The sequence below is a fragment of the Harpia harpyja genome, chromosome 5 (assembly GCF_026419915.1).
Source record: "Harpia harpyja isolate bHarHar1 chromosome 5, bHarHar1 primary haplotype, whole genome shotgun sequence".
Classification (NCBI taxonomy): Eukaryota; Metazoa; Chordata; class Aves; order Accipitriformes; family Accipitridae; genus Harpia; species Harpia harpyja.
The window spans coordinates 21,710,219-21,730,013 of NC_068944.1; the positions used below are offsets into that span (position 1 = coordinate 21,710,219).

Consider the following 19,795-nt stretch of genomic DNA (forward strand, 5'->3'; position numbering starts at 1 on the left):
CCACCTCCAGTCAATGCAGGAACTTTTCATGAGATCAATCCTAGGGGAAGTACAAGTACTCTTCTGTTTGAAATTTATACATCTGTTTGGTAGAGGAACAGTTAACTTCGTATTTTGAAAATCAAAATGCTGTGCAGGCTGTTTTTTCTCCAGAAGCTTGAAAAGCATATTTGTTGTTTGCTTTTGGATAACTGAATGAGAATGAGAGTCCAGCAACTCTGATGTTCTCATGCAAGTCTTGGTTAGATATATACTGTAGCCATATCATGCAGCATCCGATTTTTGTTGTCTTAATTTTTAAAAGGAAGGCCATAAGGTGCTTTAGCATGTTATACAGTAATGGAGTCTCATTGGGAAAGCAAACTTTTTAAGAAACAAATAATTTAAAGTAAAAATTCTAGAGCACTGCATCAGATTGAGCATAGGATGCTGTTGCTTACAATGTTTTAACCTGTGGCTTAAAGTGTTCTCTGTCTTTGTATGGTCTTCCATTTATGTGCTAGCAGGTATTTGTTTATCCTTCTTCCAGTTTTAGTCCCACTTGCGTCCTGAAAGGTGTCCAGGATTACCACTGTGATGCTTGTCTCCCAGGATATGAAGGACAGTACTGTGAAAGGTGAGTTACACACGATGTCGCCATTTATCCCTAATTCCTAAGGACAGTTTGATTAATATGAGCCATATTTGTACTCCGAATATATTATTCAGTGTTCATAAATAAATATATGAATGAGTGCTCAAGGACTTAGTGATGTGTTAGTTACTGTTAAGAAGCCATTAATTAAAAAACTAATTAAATCAGTGATTCTCAAAAAGAAATAAACCATCTAATTTCATGACGAATATCCCCTGATGTTCAGTGTCCCATTCCTCCCTGTGTAGGTGCTCTCTTGGCTATTATGGTGACCCTCAGCTTCCTGGTGGCAGCTGTCATCCATGTCAGTGCAATCCAATTGGCTCTGTTCATGTTAATTGTGATCGTGCAACTGGCCAGTGCCTCTGTAAGCAAGGTGTCACAGGACAGCTCTGTGAGGAGTGTGAACCAAGACATCTTCTTGTGGAAGATAAGTGTGTTTGTAGGTGTTTTTTAAATTGTTTACTTTCCCAGTGGGTTTTCATCTATTTCATTGATATTTACGTGCATGTGATTATTCCTTGAATATTTTTATGCTGCCAGGCCCTATTCTTTCTATGAAAGGAAAGAAATCTTAACAACTTAACATCTATGTAAAAGTGGCGGGGCGGGGGGGCGGCTTGACTAGATAATCTCCAAATGTCCCTTCCAACATAACATCAGACAAGCAGTTAATCTTTAAAATGACTTATTTAGTGTTACAAACAAGTTTAAGGAAAGATAATTTTAATACTTTTTTGCTGTCTGTAGCATACCTTTATTTATTTGAAAATGTTGAATTCCTGTGTTGACCCGTGGATGTGAGGTTGCTGTAGTAATACTTTTGGAGTTATCCTGGATATGTAGGCATTCTCCACCAATAATTAGTCGTGTAATTCCTTATGAGAGGGTGGATAGCAGAAAGACACAGCAAGTACAGTAATCTGCTTTTACAATGAATTGGGATTTAGGGCTCAGATTTTGCTTTGTATAAGTAAAAAAAAAAAAACAAAACCAAAAACCCAAGGAATAAATGGAATTACACCACTCACTATAAGCTTGAATTTCCTCTCTTTCTAACCTGTTTGAGTGAGTGTCAGTGGCATCACCCTGGATTTATAGCAATATAGCTAAATAGGCTCAATAAGTTTATAATACAGCAAGCAGCTCAATAGGCAGCAGGATCAATAAGGCTTGAATGTGTGCTAAGCTAAGGAGAGTATGTTTGAAATAAGTCCAGTCTTGGTGCAGGAAGGGGAGGGCAATACTACAAATATGTATGCTTGAAATTATTATACTTAATCACTCTTAACTCAAAAGGTGAAGGCACATACTGTGTAAATCAAAATAAATTTCAGTATTAGGTGGCTTCTTTTTAATACTAATATTGCTTCCTTCTCTTAAAATGGTTTATTTAGCTTGTGATGACAACTGCACAGGAGTTCTGTTAAACAGTTTGGATAATCTCAACAAGGCCATACTTTCAATGAACCTCACTGGTGTTGCCCGTGTGCCCTATGGGATATTGTCAGAGTTGGAGAATGCAACAAAACATCTGAAGGTAAAATGAATGCACGAAGAGTAGAAATACTTAGTCACACCTTTAAAGCAAAACTTGCAGCCACTCACGTGTGCCAGTAATTTAACAGAAGCCCTCCTGAAATTCATGGCTTGAATGTGTGTATGTGTAAGTGATACCAGATTAAGACCATTATGTTTGGTATAGAAATATACCTTAAGTTATTTAGCTGCCTGTATTACTTCCTTTTCATTTGTTGTACTAGCATTTAAATAAATGGATGAATATATTTTTCAGTCAGCACTGTGATTATTGAATGTGCTTATATATATGTGGATATGGATTATGTGCATCCCTAAGACTGGCCCAGACCTACTGAAAGCAAGGGAAATAATTTTCAGCAGTGAAATAGAAACATCAGGCCAGGTCTTTTCCCTTTTTGGTCCCTTTGCTAAAGAGCTGCTAAGACATAGATCTTGAGGCTGTTCCCCTAGGGTCCCCTAGTACTCTCCTAGAGTGGTAGGCTGCTTCTGCATTAGCCAGGGTGCCTGGGATGCAGCGGTTTGCTTTCCTTTTGGTTGTGTGGCAATCCAAGTGCCTTACTCTGTCCTCCGTCTCAGGACACAAAAGCCAGGTAGAATGTTTAAGTGTTAGACACTTTCAGGCTGCTTGTGGTGAACTATCCTTCCAGCTCCTCTTCCCCTTAACCAAAGCATGAAATACCACATTTTGTGGTTCTAGAAGGTCATTTGTTGTTGCTGAGGATTAAGTTCATGTGGTCTCTGCACAAAGCTAGAGATAAACAGAATCTTTCCTACTTAATGACCACTAAAATATGCACATTTATTGATAAGATTCTGCTCAGCAATAAGTCAAGCAAGACATGTTCTAAGACAGAAACAAAGCCATCTACTTTGTATTTCACCATATCACAACAAAATCAAAATAATGTGAGCCTTCTTGTTCTTCTGAATTTGGCAAATTAAGAGTTTGAATTAAAATTTCTTCTATTTAAGATGTTAAGATATAAGGCAGACTGAATTCCAATCAATGTACTTCAAAATGTTAATAATTACAATATCTGAAGGCAAACTTGATTGATTTACATGTTTATGCTTCAGTAGAGATGCTCTTATCCTTTAGTTTTAGTTGCTAACCTTTTAGTTATAAAGCTTCAGTTATGCTTCCCTTCCTTTATGTCATAAGGCATAAACATAATGAATTATTGTAGTAGTTTAAGGATACAACTGACTTGCTTTCTGTAATTGTTTTGTGTTTGTATAGGAGCATCATCTTCTAGGACTATAAACATTATTCAGTATGTAGCTTTTATTTAACACTTTAATTATGAAATGAAGTCAAATCTTATGTAAAAATAAAAGGAGTTTAAGTTTCTCCTTTAGTACATATATTTTTTTACATTAAATCAAAGCCAGCTGTCACTCTCTTGGAAGTGGTATGCTAAAAGTGATATAAAACCTCTTGTGACTATGGTGTCATTTCTGTTTATGTAAGGTCACGATGTTCTTTAAACAACTTAATCTTGAGGGTAGGTTGGTAGTCTTGTAATTTTTCTCTGTTTGGAAGCAGGTACTACCCTCTTTCTGGCTAATCAAAGATTACCTTCCCTTTTGCCTTGTACCAAAGTAACTGTAGCTGGGAGCCAGAAAATCCCCAAGTTTGTTTATGTGAATTACAGCTCTTCCGTGAAGGGCTGTCCCCTGCATGGTACTGTGTCCTTGCCTCATGCTGGTCACTCAGGAACTTGAGTATTTCCTCTTTTCTATGCACTAGGTGCAGGCCTTTCAATAATGAGAGTTATCAGATCAGATCATCTACTCCTCATTGCTTCTGCACTTCCAATCCATCTGAGGACTTCAGTAGTTCTGTTTTTCTAGTTAAAGCCTCCGGCTTTACTACTCCTGACATACCTAGACATATTTGCTGTCCCATTCTGGGTTTTTGAACTGGGCTTTTAAAGAAACCTTGCTGTGCTTTATCCCAGGAGACTCAAGGGCTTCAGCTTCTGTCTCTCTTTCACTTGTTCTTTTCCTCATGCTGAGGCAAAGACCTTGAAATTTCCACTTGACACAAGGCTGCTCAATAATCCTGTGTATTACTTATTGTTTCGCCCAACTTTTTAAATACTTACTATGGTATTTACAGTGATTGGCTCTGAAACATCTGAAATCTAAAAATAACCTTTCCCAGACTTGCTCTCTTTGTAAGAGATGCCTTAAGTTTCTTTGCATCTTTAGAGAAGTAGTATTCTGTTGCAGGCCTTGACTGTATCAAATATGATACACTTGGGGACAATGGCCTATTTATTGCTGTATAGAGCAGTTTTGAGGTGACCTGGAAGCCAAATACAGCCTATTATTCTCTCTTGGTGAGAGGATCCACAGGGCTGTTTATGTTACCTTATCGTGTCTGGAGGGCCAAAATCCTGACCTCCTGCGTGCCATGCACTGGGTTTTGACATAGAAACAGAGACCTCTCCAGGGTCACCCTCACAGATACACCCTAGATGCAGCTGTTTCAACAAGACCAGCTGCCGAAACAGTAGCAGCTGTGGGACTGGATGGAAGCATTTAATTTGATGGGCCTTGGAACTTCCCAAAGTAACTTATTTGGGCAGCTCAGACTGTAGTGAAACTGAGAATCAGGAAACCAGAAATTATGCTTCCTTCTTATTACTCGAGTGAAAGTATGACATGGCTAGATCCTTGTTTCCTTATTTAAAGAAATTACACTTTGTTGCATGAACTGTATGTATGTAATTACTTCATGTCATCTTATGTGCTTTGCAAATCAGTCATTTAAAACATGTAAATAATCCAAATAGTATGCATAGTTATTTTCTTCCCAGAACTTTTCTGGACACACAACAAAGTCTTCAAATTACAGTGTGCTGTTTCTTCTTGTTTTTTATAGGGGTCTATAGTTCCTAGAGAAGATCAAACTTACTCATTAGCTACAGCAAAAGAAAGCCTTCTGAGTTTATCAGGAGGAATTGATCAGCTGCATGAAGAGGTAGGTGCTGGCTTCTTTATTCTTAGCCTTTCTGGAGAAAACCTTTGAGATTTCATAGCATGGTACAAAAATGCCAGAGAGCTGTTTAGAAGTTTTTTTAAAACTTCAGAGTTCAATGAAAGAATTCAGTCCATTCTGTAGTCTTTCAGAGGAGGGGAGTTAATTGGTCTGTGGAATTCTTCTGCAAACTACAGTGTTTTATGATGTTGTACAGGAGATTTACATGGTTTCTGTTAAAGTTCAGAAGCTTTTTGTACTGTGATCATTTAAGGCCTTAAAACTGCAGAAAGGGAGATACTTCTTACTGGTTTTAACATTCCAGTTATTCAAAATTATGTCATAGCTGAATATTCACCAAAAAGTCTTTGATATCTATAGTATTATGTTTAAAATGATCACAGCATAAAGAAATCTGTTGAAAATCCACATGAAACATTTGTATTTTTTATTCAGTTTTAACACAAGAAAAATTGTAGGTAGAAAATTGACAATAGTACTTCAGCCATTAAATCTCATTTGCTGACCATATGTACCTATAATTTTCTGACCATGTAGATGTAATCTAACTACGTGCTTGCACTAACAATGCTGTTATTACTAATAGTGAAGTATCCAGAAGAGTGATTTTCTGAAGATACATTAGTTGTAGCTAAAAAAAAATATGTAACAGTTATGTTGTTAAAGGAATAGCTTTGGTAATTATGATCTTATTGATTATGAAAATGATTGATAACACAATTCTTCATTGGTATCAGAGGCTGGAACTTTCAATATAATTAAGGCATCTGCAAGCATGGAAGCATCAGAAATTAATGAATCAGCTAGGTCTACCTTATCAAAAAACATTGTTTCCTCTCACAAAGTATTCTCAATATTGGGGAAAAAAGTGTAAAAACCACAGACAATGTCATGAATTAATCAGTGTTTTAGGAGAACTGTCAAAAGTTATCTCTGATTTTATTCTAGTCGTCTAGATTTTTGAAAAAAGCTTGGCAGCTTAACACAGTGACTCAGGAGACCAGGAATAAAAGTCAAGAACTGGCTGGATTTATTGACACAGTACATACAACTATCAAAGGTATCCTGCTTTTAAGATATTTCCATTTCTTTACAGAATTTAGAAGGGTATTTGCTTCGCAACTCTTCAAGAACTATTTACATGGAAAGTGCTACAGTTTGTAGAGGGGGTTCACATATATTCTTTTTTTAATGGTATGACTAAATTGTTTACTTTCCTACTTAGTACTTGCTGAAGTTGCTATGTCACTAAATGAAACACTGGGCCTGGATCTCCCGCTGTCAAATATTACATCTCAGAGCCTGCAGGATGATATTTCTGCCCTTTTGGATGCATTGCGCAAGAAAGATTTTGTTCGACAGCACCATAATGCTACCAGTGTCCTAAAGTAAGCCTGTTCTACTGAAAACTTTATTTTGCATATGTCTATACTATGCAATGCTGCTTTTTGGAGAGGTATCTGGAGAAACATTGTGCCATAATAAGAGGCAGTGTGATGGATAACTAGCCCAGGCAGAGCTATATGAACTCTGAATTTGGAGTTACAATTTGAAGATATTTGGGCATCCCACGTGATACTAATATAGCCAAAGCCTGTTCATTTGGATGTGATACAAAATTCCCTTTGCAGTAAGTGAAAAGACTCACTTGTTTCAGTTAGTTTCAGATCTGGCCCGAATACATATCTCCTTGTTGTTTTTGGCTAGGAGACATCATAGAACTGTCTCAGTCAATTACAAGCCCAGGACGTCAGGCCTGCTGAAGGACGTGACAGTTTATTGTCACTGGAATATATATCACATTGATTTGCGAATGAAACCAAGGCATTTGTTTCAGTGTTCTGGGCCACTGTTTAGGATTGTATTCTGTTGTCTTGATTTTCTTCCCCAGTTAAAGGCTATTTTAAAATGGCTTTTGTATTCATTAGTAGTGCTTATTGCTAGACTTGGCAATATGAAACATTGACTGTTCCAACAGTCAACAAAATTTTTGTTCCAGCTTCAGAAATACTAAGTATTGCCCTAGCCCACTGAAAGCTGTAAGATTGCTAACGTTGGCTTCAAGGGACAAAGATTTAGACCAGAGTAGAACATTTCTGAAAATTTTACTTTTCTTTATTAAGTGCTTTGGATTAGGCAGGATAGAATGTTTGTGCTGGTAGCATGTCTGACTGTTCAACAGACTAGTGCTTGTCCTTGTGCTGAATATTAAATTGTACAGAAGCTAAATGGACATGAAAATGGACTAGAAATGTACCATTTATTCTTATATTTATTAGGAACTTCAAATAGCTTTTTTTGCACTTAAAAAAAAGTCTCAAAATGTCCTGTTTCATAGTAACAGGATGTTCTGACTTTCAACATCATCTTTTGAGCTGTTATACAGGGCATTTGTAAATTAACTTTTTCAATTCTTGAGTCTGTTGAAATTTTTGGAAAGTTCTCTGATAAGTGTTGTTTGAGAGATCGAAGACAGTTAAGAAGATTTATAAGATTCTTTGCAGAATTTATCATGCAATGGAGCTGTAAATTCAAAACTGATTTAAATAAGCAGCTTGCTGGTCCATTTTTTAGGGAGCAGAAGTTACCACATGGCTCACAGTGCACTGAGCTTGTGATGACATACTGTTAAGCGACATTCGTAACTGAGGTCTCCGCACATTTGCCACGTAAGGCAAAGTTCCCAAACAATTTGGAACAGAACCTTTTTACTCTACACTGAAATAGAAGCCAGTACTGTCTTGTAAAATACTTTCATTCTTGTAACTTTTTTAAGGCTATGGCTTCTGAGTGTAAGGACTCTGAATAATTAGTTTTAGGAAGTGGATGCAAATGCACATCTGCTATTCAGTAAGAAAGATGGAATGTGTTTTGCTGTGTATAATTGTGAAGTAAACTAGGTTTCTTTTGCTTTGATTAAAGATCTATATGTTTTGAAATGAGATTAAAAGGGACAAACGTTTATGTAAAAGTATCATTACAGGAGCTGCAGTGTGCAATGTATGTGCTGAAATGAAGAGAAACAAAGGGATAGACTTTCAGGATAATTTTCAGTTCAATTCCTTCAATACTGGAAAGTGTTCAAATGGAGATCCAGATATTCCCAAATAGAACAGCTGAAGTGATTAACTACTGACAAATTTGGGGTGATTTGATATTTCCCAGATAATGTCTGTTACTGATTAAAAAAGATTAAGTGCAGAGATTACTTATTTCAGTGTTCATTTTAATGAGGCTATTCATTTTTATTTGATATTTAAACTTTCCAGGACTCTTGAGTATATGTCTTTCAGTTCTGGTTACTTGTTTCTTTCCAGTGTCAATCCTCATAACTCACATTTTGATCCTACATTCAAAATATGAATCACTACTTTTAAGATATAGAGCAGTTCTAGAGGAATGTTTCACAGAGATTTTGATGTGAGGGATGTCCCAAATTAAGTTCAAGCAAATGTGATTTATACTAGCCCCTTTCCCCTCTAGTCACCCCATACAAAGTTTATGAACTGTATTACTGCCCTCTCCCCCAGCCAGACATCTTTTTGTGTGGTGAGATGAGTAACTAAGCTACTGTGTGTATGTATGTTATTATAGAAAAAAATTGCAGACCTTCTAAGAAGATCCATTTAAATTAATTTCACATGACCCCATTTTCTCCTCAAGAAATCTATGCCTAGGTTTCTCCTTCACTGTTTATTTATTTTCTGATTCCTCTCTTTGTCAGAGCTGCAGAAAATCTGTTGATCCAGGTTCAGAAAGAATATGTTAAACCCCAGCAGGAGCTTGCTGAACTAAAAAAGGATGCAAGCCAGCTCTTATCAAAGCACAACAGCAGACTGGAAGATGCCCAGGACCTGGTGAACGAGGCGCTCTCTAACATGAATGAGACCAATCGCTTGTTTCCTCTTATCTCTAGCAACCTGGCAGAGTTAAATGTAAGACTGGACAATCAGTGTTGTTGCATAAGAAATATCAAATATGAAATTGTGTTTAAAAGCTGCTTTTTAGACTTTAATAAAATTGTACCTCTTTAAACATGTTCATATATGCGATACCTTAAAAACTCAAAGGAAACCAGACCCCTGTTTGAAAACAAAAAAGTGATTATGTGTTATGTGAACTCATCTGCACTAGCTGACTTTACAGACTACTATAAAACACTTGGTTTATGCTATAGGACAAAAAGCTAAATATAAAGGAAGGTGAAGAAGTCTCAACTATGCTCATTGAAGAAGGGAAGGTCCTAGTGAACGCTGCTGCTGCTCTTACCCAAGATGTAAAGAACTCTACATCTGTAAGTTCTTAAGTTTTAACATCTTCTTTGACACTATCAGGTGTAGTTTGCTATTGAAAAAAAAAAAAAAGGAAACCATTTTGTTGTGCAGAACCTGGAGGTCCACCATGATGGGTTAGTCCTATGGAGCACCAAACTGCGACACCACGTGGATGAGCTGGTGATGCAGATGTCCGTGAGAGGAGTGCTTGACCTGGTATACAGAGCCGAGGACCATGCCACCCAATTCCAAAGACTTGCAGATGCACTAGAGAGGTGATAAACTCAAGAAATATGAAATTGGGAGAGATTTACAGTAGTGTCAGATTTAATTTAAATAGGTAGTAGCTTAATCCACTGAAGGAATTCCCTGCCCATGGCAGGGGAGTTGTACTAGATGATCTTAAAGGCCCCTTCCCACCCAAACCATTGTATGATCAATTTTTATTCCCCATTTCAAGTGCTTTTTACTTTTAATGCAGTGTACCTTTATTAAATGATATGACATTTCATGTGGCTGACTTACACAGTAACTAGTGAATTAATAAATGCCAAGTGAGTATATCATGGTATGGCTTGAAAAGCGTCTGGTCTGTGTATGAATACTTCTTGACAATATATCTCTGAATCTCATCAAGAAACTATTTGTACTATGCCTCCATTATTGTTGCTTTCAAAGCATCTTGCAGAAATGAGTGGGTTGCAATCTCAAATCCACTCAAATGCACTCTTAGAATTTGAAAGTTGGGAATTCATTCCAGTTAATTCATTGGAAATTAACCTTCTATCCCAGAAATCCTTCTAGGATTCTTACTGTTTTGTCTTTTAAAGTCAGCAGATATGTGTTAAAAGTTAAATCGTATGATTGGAAAATGTACATGTATTTTGAGTTTGAGAACAGAAAATGTTGCTCTGAGTAACATTGAGCAACATTGTTGACTTCACTGCAGCCAGATAAACTCAATAAAGCAAAATTTAATACAGAATGGCTTTCAGATGCTTATCATTTCTTCCTAGATTCTGTTATTTCTCTACTTTGCTTATGAGCTCTAGCTAGGAACCTGTTTCGTTTCTGTTCTGTTTAGGTGATGCGATTTGTTTGTTCTAAGTGACTAAGTGGCTTTATAAACCGAAAAAGTGACCGTAAACAAAAAGGATCAAAATAGAAAAAAGCTGGATTAAAAACTTTGAACTGATTTTTTCAGTTCAAAATAATGAACTTAAAGCCCCTTACGTAACGTAGGGCAAGATGTGCTCATTTTTTTTCAGAATGCATCATGTATTCTAGAAAGATGTGCATGTTGTAACTGAAGATGTGGAACTTAGTGCTTGATTAAGATACTCTCATGAAAACAGAATTACTTGTTAATTCCCTATTTAGTGGCCTCTCTAAAGTAAGAAATGTGACTCTGAACACAACTGCTGCTGTCTATACACACTCCAGCGTTAAAAGTGTGATTGAAAGAACAGAGAGTTTGGCAGATGATGCATCTAGAGTTGTGAATGGCCCCTTGGATTTAGTAAGTATCAATATTAATATTTTAATTAACATCTTTCCCTTTCTCATTTTGGAATATTTGTCCTAATTGTTTTTGCACTTGCTGAAATTTGAGTCGTCTTGATGGAGGCATGTATGGCCGTCTGTCCTACCAACTAGTATATACCGTATCCTGAATCTGTATGCCAAAGCAGTAACGGTACCAGATTTCATGTTCTGTTTACTTTGCTTTTCTCTCTGCCACAGTACCATTTTACTGTTTGTTTGTTTGTTTCTTCTTTAATGTTTAATGCATGCTTATCTGGACTGTACTTGATTCTATGAGTTTTTATATCAGTCATCTGATAAGTGTTCCTGTGGAACTTAAGTTCCTAAAATTGTCTGGCACTCCCTTCCACCTTTGGAATTCTTCAACCATCTCTTTATTTGACCTGTCCTTCTTCCATTTCTATCTAGGTATTCCCAACAACAAATATTTCTCTTGGTCAAGGATGTTTCATAACAAACGTATGTTTGTGTCTCATCTGCTATCCCTCTGCCTTGTAAGATTATCAGGCTGTTATTGAAACAGTAGATTAAAAAGACCTGACCAGTTACCAGTCTGACCTTATTACTTTCATACTTTTCTATTCCCCCCCCTCTTATCTCTTTCTGCTTTTTGTGATTGTAAACCCCAGGAAGGAATGGGATATGTTTTACAAGTGTCATGCACATTATGCCTGGAGAAACAAATATGTGACAACACATTCACATGGTAGTGATCAAAATAATTGGCATTGTCTTGTGAGCTTGCATGTTATTTTATAGCAGTCTGTGTTATTAAAGCTTTGTACAGCATGAATCCTTCAAGGTACTTTTCCAGATTTTCCAGTTGAAGAAATGGATTAAAAGAACACTTTAAAGACTGGAATTTTGAGCTATCTCACTTTAAAGTGTTCAGTGCTGGGAATTTTTACGTAGGCCTGGAGCTAGAATTACTGATGTTCCAAAAGGCAACACTGAATCAGTAGCAGTGTTCAAATTAGAATTTGGTAGGTTTTGTTTCACAGTTGGTTTTTTTTTTTTATTAACTCACAAAGAGATTCAATGTCACATTCTTGGACAGATGATTGCAACTTGTATTTTTTTTAATTGATGCTTAATAAGGTAATAAATAGAATATCTCATAAATAACGAGAATGTTCAGTAACTTGAAGTAGACATCTGGAGATACTTAATGTTTTCATCTGAATTTTTGTTTTTCACCTGTGGCAACTGATACTGTTTTTTTCAGCCAGAGGAGTCCCTCAGTCTTCTTGGAAAAGAAACTCTACTGCTTAGCTCCAAATTTCAGAATGAAGCTAAAAATCTGAAGAAAAAAAGTGATGGTCAGTTCTTTAGAGTTCACATTTCTGCTTTTATTTCTTTTTCTGTATCCTGTTTTGTGGTGGGTTTTTTTGGTTTTTTGGGGCTTTTTTTGTTTTTTTTTTTTTAATGAGCATAAGCTAAGGTAAAATACTGCATAAAACTATGACTATATACATATTTTCATACAATTAAGATTAACACATTACGAAGTCATGTAGTACTTTACTTTTTTGGGTAAGAATACAGTTTTTCTCTGTAAACATTTAAAAAAATTGGCCTTCACTATACCTCATTTACCTCCAAGCAATGCTTTCTTTAAATGGTGGTTTTTCCAAATTTTATGAATTAAATCATTAGAGATTGTACAGTAGACAAAGAACAAACATAATTCTTGAAGAAATCCATTAATCTAATTTCATCTAATAAATCATGGATTACACAAGTATGTAGGATGATATATTTAAATCATAATCATTTTTACTTGTTCCTCCTACACCGCTGCAATACAGCAACAAGCTGAACATTTTTTGTCTGCGCAAAGTACCTTTTGGCTCAGTGTCCCTCTATAAATTCCAAAATCCTTTTGTTTTTTTATTTCTCCAAAGATATCAGCAAGGTATTGAACTCTGCACCATGGCAGTTCAAAAGTATTTTGAACATAGACTTTGTGTAGGAGCAGAGGTTGACCCTAAGGGAAATTTTGGGCAAAATTGGACAGAAAGTGAGTGTTTTGCAGAGATAAACTATAACTGTAAAATGGTCTTTGCTTTTAATATCAATGGCTTTACAAATATGTATGCATTTTATGTAATTCAGATGGACAGAATACATACCATTTTTGTTCCTTCTGTTCTGCATATTTTTATTTCTAGTGAGAGGATTCTGCAAACAGATCACAAATAAATAAAAGAAAAACACTTCTTTGACTCCTGTCATATATCACAAAAAGTGAAGACATCGTAAAAATAAGAGTTCACAATCATAGAATCATTTTAATTTAGAGCCTTTTCCTAACTATGTTTCTACCAATTCAGTCTGATGGAATTGGCCAAAAAGAATAACTTCGAATGCGACAGTGCCCACAGGAGCTTATCTGTGCATACTGCATTTATTTTGCATTCCTGCTTGTAAAATGCAAATTCTGTTGAGAAAAAAAAAAACAAAAAAAACAAAACAACAACCCTCCCCCCCCAAAACTTCCATTTATTAAATAAGTGAATGCTTTTTATCCCTATACATAGGGTTTGTGTGGGTTGTATGGTATTTGTATATGCATAGAAAAATCACACTTATTTCTTCCAACAGGCCTTTTATTTGGATTGAATGGGTTGAACAAAAAGGTAGAAAAGATTCAGGAAAGTACTGATAAAATTGTCAACCAGCTTAATGATTCCCTGTTGACACTAAGAGCATTGCCTAATGGTAAGTGAAATTTATATTGACATTCTCCTTATTAGAGAACCGTCTAGTACAATTGTAATAAAATGCTGTGCATTGTCTGATTGCAGAGACTTAGCAATAACCTATACTGGAGACTTATTTAGCCTCTTCCCTTACAAGGAATACTTTGCATTTTTTAGTAAACCCATGAAACATAACTGGGTTATCATAAAAGGTCTGTAGTCTGATTCCCATTTCACATTGCTGTAAATCAGGAGGGGCTCTGAAAGCAATATAATTACACTGATATGAGAAGAGAGTGAAGTCCTAGAATATTTAATCCCACATAGAGAGTGACTTATATATGGAACTGTGAGGTTTTGCTTTCTTTTGATAGCTTGTTTCAGAATTGTTTATACTGTGTTGTGAATCTTATTATCTGCATCTAAATGGTTTCTTGTTGTAAATGCTGACTTCATTTAACCTATTAAAACATTCTTTCTGTGCTTTTCCAAAACAAAAGAATTCCCTTTAAAAAAAAAAAGTCATTATTTTGGATAAAGGCAAGACCTAGAGTTCATGGAAACTAATAGAGAAAATGTCTTTGAAGTTGTGAATAAGAGGGTCTGAAATACTTTGCCAACCTTAATAATGTTTTTTTAAGGTAGAAAAACACTCATAAAGACCTTCTGCCTGGGTTGTTGGGCTGTACTGTACGTCCAGATTAGAATGCTAAGTCCAAAGCTTTAAAACACCCATTTTACGACTCCAGTTCTTAACTCGCACTAAAGGGTGATATTAGTGATAAAGTTACACTGGATATTAATTGCAGGATGCTATCATCTAACCTAAAGCTAAACATTGAAAATTAAGGCATTATTAAAATCATAGGACTCTTCCCCTTAACTCACAGATTAACATTGTTTGATTTCAGTTTTGTTGTTACATTTCTTGAAGTTTTCTCTCTTTTTTTTAATTTTTTTTTTATTTTTTTTTTTTATTATCTGGGCAGAGATTCATGGTGACGTTGCCCTCTATAGGGTACTGGTGGTGAAGAAGGATCCCTGTAAACCTAAATCAGGCCTTTTGTGCCAGCTGCAGCATCTTCCCACTATTCTGGGCACAGAGGGTATAAGGGGTAGGCTGAGATTGGGAGTGGTGCACTCACTGTATAAGTAATCGCAGCCCAAAGCAAAGGGTGTAATAGACCTTTTGCCTCACCAGCTTTCTGTAGGATTCAAAATGTAAGTCTCAGACTAGTGACTCTGGGTGCCAACACTTATTTAGGGAAGTTAAACACTATGAGCCTGATGTATTCATATAATCTTCCTGCTGAGATAGGCAGAATCAAGTTCCCCATCACTGCCTTCTGTGTCTGTATTGTATTCAGAGCTGGTCATGAAAAATAAAACAGTTTTCCTAGAATTTGAAACTTGGATTAATCAAGTCTTTTTGATCAAAAGACTTGAAAATCTAAACTGATGAGCCTTAATTAAAATTGCTGCACATTCTATTATTTATATATGTGTGTAATATATTTTGTTATTATATACCTCTGTGTGTGTGTGTATGAATAAACATAACTACATCTATAGCTAGATCCATATCTGTATCACCAGCTTGGGAACATTTACCATTTGTTTTGTCCAGGGCCATAGCCATGGCCATTTTCCAACTTAGTAACTGGGCAAGAGGCGTTGCACCAGCCTCCTGGCACTCCAGTTTCACAGAAGGTAAACTTCCCACTCTGTAAGCCATGGCACATTCAACAGCTAAGCAAAGTTAGATCACAGTAGGTCTTGGTTTGGAGCTCCCCTCACAGACTGAAAAAATACAAATGAACAAACATATAACTCTTACTATGAAAGGAATGTAACTGACAGCATTTCTAGTGTGTTGACTATGTTTGTAATGGTGGTGTTATGAAGTCAGGCCTTTATTACTCCCAGGTATGTATGAAAGCTGTGAATTTTTTTTTAACCTCGGAACTGTGTTTCAGATACAAGGAAATACATGCTTGAAGTGAAAGAGCTGGCTGTGTCTGCAAACACCAGTGCTGTGGTAGGTTTAAGTCACTTTGGGGATTTCAGTCAAAAGCTGCTGAATACTTCCTCTACGTTGTCCCGAGTTAATGACACATTGAGGAAAACTAGTGAACTTATAACTGATTCATCAAAAGCTGGTAAGTTTCCTGCTTCATTGCTCTTTAGAAATGTCACTGCTTGCAGAAGCAGTACCAATATTCAGTTTTAATAGGCATTAAATATGAGTCTGGTGGACTGAAAGTTTCTTCCTAATTCAATAAAGATGCGCTAACTTTTAAAAAGACCTCTAAAGCTGTCACATGGGATACCCTTAAATATGGATATTCCTTACTGATGTTTAAAATTGCTGAAAACAAAACGATCAGAAACAGGCCACCTTGGCTAAGTATTTTAGCAATGAACAAGTACATTTCTCTTTCAACCTGCCTCAAAATTTCATTTATGTTTGGCAGCAATCATAGCTGAAAAACAAGTTAAAGAAGTTGAAGCACAAGCAAGTCTTTTATTGGATAGGCTGAAGCCTTTGAAAATGCTAGAGGAGAACCTGAACAGAAACTTGTCTGAAATTAAAGAGCTCATCAGCCAGGCCCGCAAGCAGGCAGCATCTGTAAGTTCCATCATCCCAGACTTAAACGGCTTCACTTTCACTTTTTGGCAGGGAAGTTCTTTGAGATAAAGAGCCTAAAACTTACTGTCAAAGTACCTGGTTGTTCTGGGATCTCACTGAAGTCCAAGAGCACTGACTGATGCTAAAAGCATACTGGCAGGGCTGTTGGTACACTTCATAGTTTTAGCTTCAAGTTTCTTACTGCATTTGTGAGTTTGTCAGAACAGCAAGGCAGTAATTTATTTACTATTTCCTTTTGTTTCCTGTAAAAATAATGAAATACAGTATGTCAGAAAGCAATCACAGAGGTATTTTGGTGAAAAAGAGACAAGTGAGGGGATGGTGCTGCCATTCTTTTTAGGACAAGATGTTAATTTCTAAGCTTATTTTAGAGATTAATGGGGGATACCTCCATATAACATCAAATATCATTACAAATTTTTTAACAGGACTGTTGATTCTAACAATAAATTTGCCATCTACGCCCTGCCATGTCCATATGTTCTTCTTTGCAAGAAGCTGCCGTGCACCCAGAATACTTTTAAGACAAATAATATACTTGTTTTTGAATCTCTGCCCCACCTTAAAGACAATAAAAGTCAATCAACTGTATTATGGACCTCATTAAACTGTAAGGGGAATATGAAAATGACTTTGCACTCAGTAATATTTGGTATGCCTCTGGCTTTAGTATAGGTATGTTATTGTAAAGTTTAGGGAGGTTTTGTTTTAAAAAGTAAGAGGCTTTCAGTTTTCTGCAAATCTCTTTCATTATATGGTTATTGCTTCTCTGTCACAGTCTACTGAAGCTTAATGAATCTACTGCAGAAAAGAGGGAGTAGTATTTTCTGAAGTGTCATAAACTACAGACATTCCTGCCGGGGTGAAAAGAAGTAAAAGCAAAATCCCATTTTTCAATTCTGAGTTTGTTCTGGTTTTTGGTAAACTTTGCCTATATGAGAGAAACTTTCTATATCTATCCATATGCACATACTCACGTGTGCTTTATGTGTTTAGTTGTTGCAGGCATATTCAATGAAGTTGATGAAGTTGAGGCTTTTTTGTTGTTAAAATGGGTTTTCTGTCATTATGCTACAAGCTCCTTGTAGTTTGGCTGCATTTAGCTTGAGTCGCTGTCCTATTAGTATACTAGACAGTGTTCAAAGGAGTTAGTGGTATGACAATGGGAATATGAATTTCTCTACTTAATCTTAAAACAGTTTAACTTGTAATATATGCACAAATGTATCTTTTGAATAGTCATGCAAACTGTGTTGTAAAACTTTGAAATAACAAGAATTATTGCAGACTGTCTGCCTTTTAAATTTAAAAAAAAACCAAAAAAAACTTCTCTCAATGTAGACTAGAAATTGTTTCCTTTTTTTTTTAAAGGTTTTGAATTTCTGTATCTTTATTTTCTGATATTATTGCAGTGGCTCTTACTAATATATATACTTCTGACCCAAGATTTATTGTTATTTTCTGAGGTATTTGAATAGTTAAATTTACTGGCTTCAAATCTCCTAATTGTGTGAATTATGACAGAATTTGTTCTTTTCTATTTGTGAACCTGTTTGCAAGTGATTCCTAGGAGATTGCTATGATCTAACCCAGGTAGCAATACTTAGATTGCACGAAAGTATCTCAGCAAATAGGTTGTATTTGTTGGTCAGAAGCTAAGTACATATTCCAGAAATATGTGCTGTGTACACTGAGTCTCGTTTAGATTCCATTTTCTCCTTCCCCCCTCCACCCCAGATTAAAGTTGCAGTGTCAGCAGACAGAGATTGCATTCGTGCCTACAAAACCCAAATTTCATCTACGAATTACAACACCTTAACGCTCAATGTGAAAACTGCTGAACCAGATAACCTCCTTTTCTATCTGGGTAGCAATGGAAAGGTAAGTTTCTGGCATACATTTACTGAAGGTGATGGTAGTAAAATGTTTTAAATGACCATATATAAGTTTTTTCCTACTTGACTTCAAACTAAGTATCCAGGTGAGGCCCCTGGCAGACAAATGTGTTCACTAGGGGTGGAAATATTTTTGTGCCTTAGATTATTCCAGAGATCCTCAAAGGTAGGGAATAAAAACACCTGATTTCTCAGCATTGCCTCTTGGCTATGTCATAAACTCCCCCTTCCTTTTCCCGTGCTGTGCATTAACTTCATGGAGTGTAACACTCTGTGATGCTTTCATATAGCATGCTGGAGTATATCAAGCAATTTGTCTGGTATTGCAGAGAAAGTACTTGATTTGGCCCTCATGAGCATGGTGCATCCACTCACTTGAAACGGAGCATGATGGCTCACTGTCACATTGCCCTCCTCTTCCTTCCCTCTGTAATCCTAATAAATGCACACCTATTAGCTCCTTGTGGCATGCTATAATGTGATAGTACTTTTTCATAGACTGGTAGGTCACTTCACATACACTCAGAATTGTGTATTTCTGTATGGCTACGTGTGTGTACATCACATGTTTTTATATATCTATAAAGAAAACATTCACCTACTTGTATATAAGCTGAGTTTTTTGGTTTCATTAGAAGTAAAAATGAGTAAAAACTTACTGGGCCTGATTTTGCTAAAAGCCAACTCCCATAATATGGGATGTAGGGACAGGAGTCTGGGAAGACTTTCTCAATGTTACATGTTAAAAGACACAAAGCAGAAACTACATGTTCGATGCCCTGTATTAGAATAAGCCCTGTTGTTTTTCAGGCAGACTTCCTTGCGGTGGAGATGCGACGTGGTAAGGTAGCTCTTCTTTGGGATTTAGGCTCTGGATCAACAAGAGTGGAATACCCTGATTTTCAAATTGACAACAACAAATGGCACAGAATACATGCAACCAGGTAGTTAAAATGAGAATGGCATAAATGTAGGATAGGAAAATTGATTATTATTAATTTTAATGAGATGGCTGTATTGTAGAAATGTCCAGCTACTTAGTGAGTGAACTTGGCATAAACAACACAAATCATCTTCTGAGTTTTCCAGTGACAAGATTTTTATTATCCTTAAAAAGAGCAGCCAATAGCATGTGTTGATTAAGCCTTGTGATTTCTAAGACTATTTATTAGTATTTGTACTTGGCAGGTTTGGAAAAACAGGTACACTCAGCATAGAGGAAATGAACTCCAATCAGAAGCCTTCATCTAAAACTGCAACCTCTCCGGGGACAGCCAGCATACTGGATGTTAACAAATCAACCCTAATGTTTATTGGAGGACTTGGAGGGCAAATCAAGGTTAAATTCTGAGATTAGCAGTCTGTAAAATGTATTTATCATGTTTGAGAGATACTTTTGACTTAGAAATAATTGCATGAATTTGTTACTTCATCAAGAAATGCCAGCTACTCTGAACATAAAGCAAAGATGCTATAAGGATATTCTAGTATCCTGAAGTTAATTTTCCCTGGAAATTTTTGCATAAAGTGTTAACCAGGACAGGCT

At 36.3% G+C, this 19,795-nt stretch overlaps 1 protein-coding gene across 2 annotated transcripts in view; it reads left to right on the top strand.

The window, feature by feature from the left end:
* Positions 1-19,795, top strand: part of LAMA1 (laminin subunit alpha 1) — a 110,892-nt gene that overhangs the window by 71,306 nt on the left and 19,791 nt on the right. For both annotated transcript variants that reach the window (XR_008235189.1, XM_052787090.1), the window contains exons 31-47: positions 530-616; positions 883-1,076; positions 2,032-2,174; positions 5,067-5,165; positions 6,132-6,243; positions 6,409-6,571; positions 8,908-9,118; positions 9,361-9,477; positions 9,569-9,732; positions 10,838-10,976; positions 12,228-12,321; positions 13,607-13,723; positions 15,681-15,863; positions 16,179-16,333; positions 18,092-18,235; positions 19,060-19,193; positions 19,438-19,588. Coding sequence is in view for 1 of the 2 variants with exons in the window: in XM_052787090.1 (XP_052643050.1) it covers positions 530-616; positions 883-1,076; positions 2,032-2,174; positions 5,067-5,165; positions 6,132-6,243; positions 6,409-6,571; positions 8,908-9,118; positions 9,361-9,477; positions 9,569-9,732; positions 10,838-10,976; positions 12,228-12,321; positions 13,607-13,723; positions 15,681-15,863; positions 16,179-16,333; positions 18,092-18,235; positions 19,060-19,193; positions 19,438-19,588 (2,407 nt within the window). In the remaining variant the exon portion in view is untranslated. The remainder of the gene's footprint in view (positions 1-529; positions 617-882; positions 1,077-2,031; positions 2,175-5,066; positions 5,166-6,131; positions 6,244-6,408; positions 6,572-8,907; positions 9,119-9,360; positions 9,478-9,568; positions 9,733-10,837; positions 10,977-12,227; positions 12,322-13,606; positions 13,724-15,680; positions 15,864-16,178; positions 16,334-18,091; positions 18,236-19,059; positions 19,194-19,437; positions 19,589-19,795) is intronic.